The 4,582-nt window shown below is 35.7% G+C and overlaps 1 protein-coding gene across 2 annotated transcripts in view; it reads right to left on the bottom strand.

Moving 5' to 3' along the window:
- DPP10 (dipeptidyl-peptidase 10 (non-functional)) overlaps positions 1-4,582 on the bottom strand; it is an 814,904-nt gene that overhangs the window by 3,414 nt on the left and 806,908 nt on the right. For both annotated transcript variants that reach the window (XM_010860773.1, XM_010860774.1), the window contains exons 22-24: positions 3,195-3,294; positions 2,883-2,941; positions 2,702-2,774 (exon numbers count right to left, since the gene is read on the bottom strand). In XM_010860773.1, the coding sequence (XP_010859075.1) occupies positions 2,702-2,774; positions 2,883-2,941; positions 3,195-3,294 (232 nt within the window). The remainder of the gene's footprint in view (positions 1-2,701; positions 2,775-2,882; positions 2,942-3,194; positions 3,295-4,582) is intronic.

Genomic DNA, 4,582 nt, shown 5'->3' with positions numbered 1-4,582 from the left:
AGAAATCCCAGGGCTGATCTCCTTCAGAATGGACTGGTTGGATTTCCTTGCAGTCCAAGGGACTCCCAAGAGTCTTCTCCAACACCACAGTTCAAAAGCATCAATTCTTCAGCGCTCAGCCTTCTTCACAGTCCAACTCTCACATCCATACATGACCACAGGAAAAACCAAAGCCTTGACTAGATGGACCTTTGTTGGCAAAGTAATGTCTCTGCTTTTGAATATGCTGTCTAGGTTGGTCATAACTTTCCTTCCAAGGAGTAAGTGTCTTTCAATTTCATGGTTGCAGTCACCATCTGCAGTGATTTTGGAGCCCCCAAAAATAAAGTCTGACACTGTTTCCACTGTTTCCCCATCTATTTCCCATGAAGTGATGGGACTGTATGCCATGATTTTCATTTTCTGAATGTTGAGCTTTAAGCCAACTTTTTCACTCTCCACTTTCACTTTCATCAAGAGGTTTTTTAGTGCATCTTCACTTTCTGCCATAAGGGTGGTGTCATCTGCATATCTGAGGTTATTGATATTACTCAGGGCTAAATATTTAATGTGGACCATATTGGTTTCTCCTCTTTCTTTCTAACTTGCTACTCCCTGAACCTCAGTTACAAAACCGAAATAAGTAGCATAGCAGCCTAAGTGTGGGCAGCAACATTGACCTGAACTAGCTATGAAGACTTGGACAAATCACTTCAATAATTTTGTGTAGCATTTTGCTCATAGGCTGCCTTGGCTGTACATTCTTAAACTGTGCATCTTCAAATTTCTGTAAATAACTTTTAAGCTAATGTGTTTCAATTGTCTTTGTAAAAGTAGGGCAGTCTTACCAATAGTTTAGACTTCATTGCTCTAATGCTATGGTACTGATTGATCCTGCTACAGAGCAGACAATAAAAGACTCTAAATAATCATTTCCATCTTTTAAAATTCTCGTAATCTTTTCCAACATTCTCTTATTGTACTTAATGGGAAAATTGCCATGTCATTTCTAAATAACTGTGCAAATTGCTCCATAAAGGTAAGCTACCAGAAATGCTAATAAATAGGGTAATGACTGAGGTAAAATGATACTCTATATACCTCATTTGTTTATTGTAGAAAACAAATTGAAAAAGACTCCATCATTCAGCTTTATGGATAAAGCTGAAAATAAATGTGCAAATGGATTTTCTAGTTTTTTTTTCTGTTTAGTTTCTAGTGCAAAGCATGTTGATAATTGCCGTGTATCCCTTCTTAAAACTAAATAGAGGCATTAAGTCTAATTGGTTGAGTTTCCTGATTTGATGATAATTTTGAAAGATAATACTAACAATGGTAGTATTATATTACTATTGATTGCCTGCCTATAATCTATGAGTCCCATATGGAATATGTGTGTGTGTGTGTGTGTGTGAGTACATTTGTTGTGTGTGTGTGCAAACACATAGGCGCATTTCCTTTGAAGTGATCAGTGTTGAAGGTCTACTCACATTTTATCAGGCAGGTGAAGCAGCACAGAGCACTGACAGTTCCCTGTGCTATTCCTCAGGCTCTCATCAGTTAGTAGGCTTTTGAAGCAAATCACTAAGTAGGGTGAAGGGAGGAGGATTGAGCTTTGCCTCTTTGAGGTGGGGCACCTACAAAAATGGTTTGGAAATCTACCTAAGGGAGATTTGTCTCTTCTCCCTAATTTACCTATTTATTCACATATATACTATAAACATAATATATACATACTGTATATTGGTATTGATATGAGCTCTAATTTAACTATTTTAACTATGACCTGACATGCTTAACAGTCAAGTTTGAGGGCTAGTGTTATCTTCACTGTAAGCCCTTGTTAGTAATATTCTCTGTAAAATGGGATAAAAATACTGAGGCAAGGCAGGGTAGACTGACAAAAACAAGTTTAAGATTTAGGAAATATTGCTTCAAGGCTTTGCTTCTCCTTGTTCACTTGCCAGGTAGCCTTGGATAAATCAGTTTCCTCCTTGAAATTGATTTTTCTCATCTGTGAGTGGAGCTATAAATACTCAGCCCTCTGTTGTAAAATTTCACATAAAATAATGTGAAAAAAGATATAATTTCTTTGAGCCACTAACACTTCAGGTGAATATAAAATGATATTATTTATTACTAGTAATATCAATCACATCCATCTCCAATGTATAAAATAATAAAAAAGGAGATGATATAAAAGTGCTTATTTTGTTTTTTGTTTTAACTTAAGTGAGAAATCTCATCAGAATTTCATCTCAGTGCTGGCACCTTTTGCTATGCTGTTGTTTTTCAGGTTAGAGTCCATGTGCGGTATGCTGAACAACATGATCCTAGTAGTGAGTAACCACACATGGTTATTTATATTTAAGTTAATTACAATTAAATAAAATTTAAAAATTCAGTTTCTCAGTCATACTAAATATGTCAAGCACACATGGCCAGTGGCTACTGTGCTCAGCTGCACAAACATTTCCATCATCACAGAGTTTTACTGCACAGTGGCTGCCATCAAGCCCCATTGCCTCCTCCACTCTTAGTCCTGATGTCCTTCTGTCCTTCTGCCCACTTCCTACCAGGTATCCGATTGCTTGTGCCATTCTCTTCTGCTCTCCTCCCTAGAAGGTTACAGTACCTCCTGTAAGCAAATCCTTGGAGGTGCCCCTTTGTTCAAGGTCAGACTCCATCAATAAGCAGCAAATGACACTAAGCAGCTACTTACTGTCAGCAGTCCCATGGATTATTAATATATTTTCTTCTTTCAAGCCATGAATATTATGTAGCACACTAGATGCCTATAAATAAAAACACAAGAATCTGTATATAGAGATTAACCTATATTTGCATTCAGCAGTTTTAGAATAAAAATACTATTCTTTACTCATTGCTTTTAAGTTAGTTACCTGGTATGTGCTTTCGTCTTTTGATGGCATACCAAGATATCTTTCAGAGAAAGCTGAGGCTATGATCCAAGAACACAGAAATTTAAGGATACACTAAAAACCATTTGACTAGCACATTTCATTATTTAGTTTCTACCTTTCACATTTAATTGTCATGCACCAGTAAAACTGATCGAATCAGAGAGGTGATAAACTGCTGAAAACATCTCTGATAGTACATGGTAAATGACCTCGACTGAGCATCTCTACGTGAGGACTTTTGTTTCTATAAATCAATACATTATTTTAGGTCAGTCTGTAGGAATTACTCACCATACAACTTCAAGTCTATAATGGGTGCAATCACTGATCCACATTTAAAAAGTTTTTCATCTGATTTTAAGATCATGGATGCAATATAGCCACCATAGCCCTGGACAAAAAAAAAAAAAAGGTTTATATATGTAAGATTATTGATTATTCCTGGAGACATTTTAATGTTTTACCTTGTGGTCACTGTTAGTTAATATACTAACTGGAGAAGGAAATGGCAACCCACTCCAGTGTTCTTGCCTGGAGAATCCCAGGGACGGGGGAGCCTGGTGGGCTGCTGTCTATGGGGCCCCACAGAGTCGGACACGACAGAAGCGACTTAGCAGTAGCAGCAGCAGTTAATATACATATCAGAATGTCTCATAATGCTCCATCTTTAAGCAAAGAATACACAAAACATGGTTATGTACAGATGAAAATTTTGAAAAGTTATTTACATTTTTATATAATGTTATTTCAATAACTTTAGGTAAAATATAAAATTTATTTATCATCAAGTGTCAAATATTTGCTCTTTGATCTGATATCTGGGAATAGATCCAAATAATTTGAAATCAGGGTAATATGTGCATGCATGCTAAGTTGCTTCAGTCATGTCCGACTCTTTGTGACTATGGACTATAGCCCACCAGGTTCCTCTGTCCATGGGATTCTCAAGGCAAGAATACTGGAGTGTATTTCCATGCCCTCCTCCAGAGGATCTTTATGACCCAGGGATTGAACCCCCATCTGCATTGGCAGGCAGGTTCTTTACCATTAGTGCCACCTGGGAAGCCCAGTGACTAAATCATATATCATTTTAGACATATATATTTAATAAAACAGCATATTCATTTAATAAAATAATTAAAATTATGATTATTAAGAATTAAGAAAGTATTAAATGTTTAATATATATCATCACAAGTATAGATTCTGTTTTCAATCCACACAACTAAACATTTGAAAGAACTCATATATGATAAATACTTTTGCTAGTTAGATGTATTGGATTATTTTTAAATTCAATTTTTAAATATCCACCTTGAAATGCTTTTGAACAAATCTAATTATACATTTTAAAAATATATAAATCAAGGTGTCTAGTTTTCTTTTGAAGACTATTTTTTTGACTAGAAAAATTCAAGAGGAGATTTTAATAACTATAGTAATGCTGGGTTAAGGGGATGACCTAATAAGTTGTCAGTGCATTTTAAGCATTAATTTTTGCTGTGCTCTTGGTGTTGTGTTTCATTTTGCCAGACATTGGAATATCCTGATAGGTATTATTAATAAAGATATTAATATTCAAGCCTTAATAGATGGGGAAACAGTGGAAACAGTATCAGACTTTATTTTTTTGGGCTCCAAAATCACTGCAGATGGTGACTGCAGCCATGAAATTAAAA

Source organism: Bison bison, unplaced genomic scaffold (assembly GCF_000754665.1).
Source record: "Bison bison bison isolate TAMUID 2011002044 unplaced genomic scaffold, Bison_UMD1.0 scf7180017864471, whole genome shotgun sequence".
In the NCBI taxonomy this organism is placed as follows: Eukaryota; Metazoa; Chordata; class Mammalia; order Artiodactyla; family Bovidae; genus Bison; species Bison bison.
Note: the sequence above shows the minus strand (reverse complement) of the source record. Positions and strands in the feature narration are given on the sequence as shown.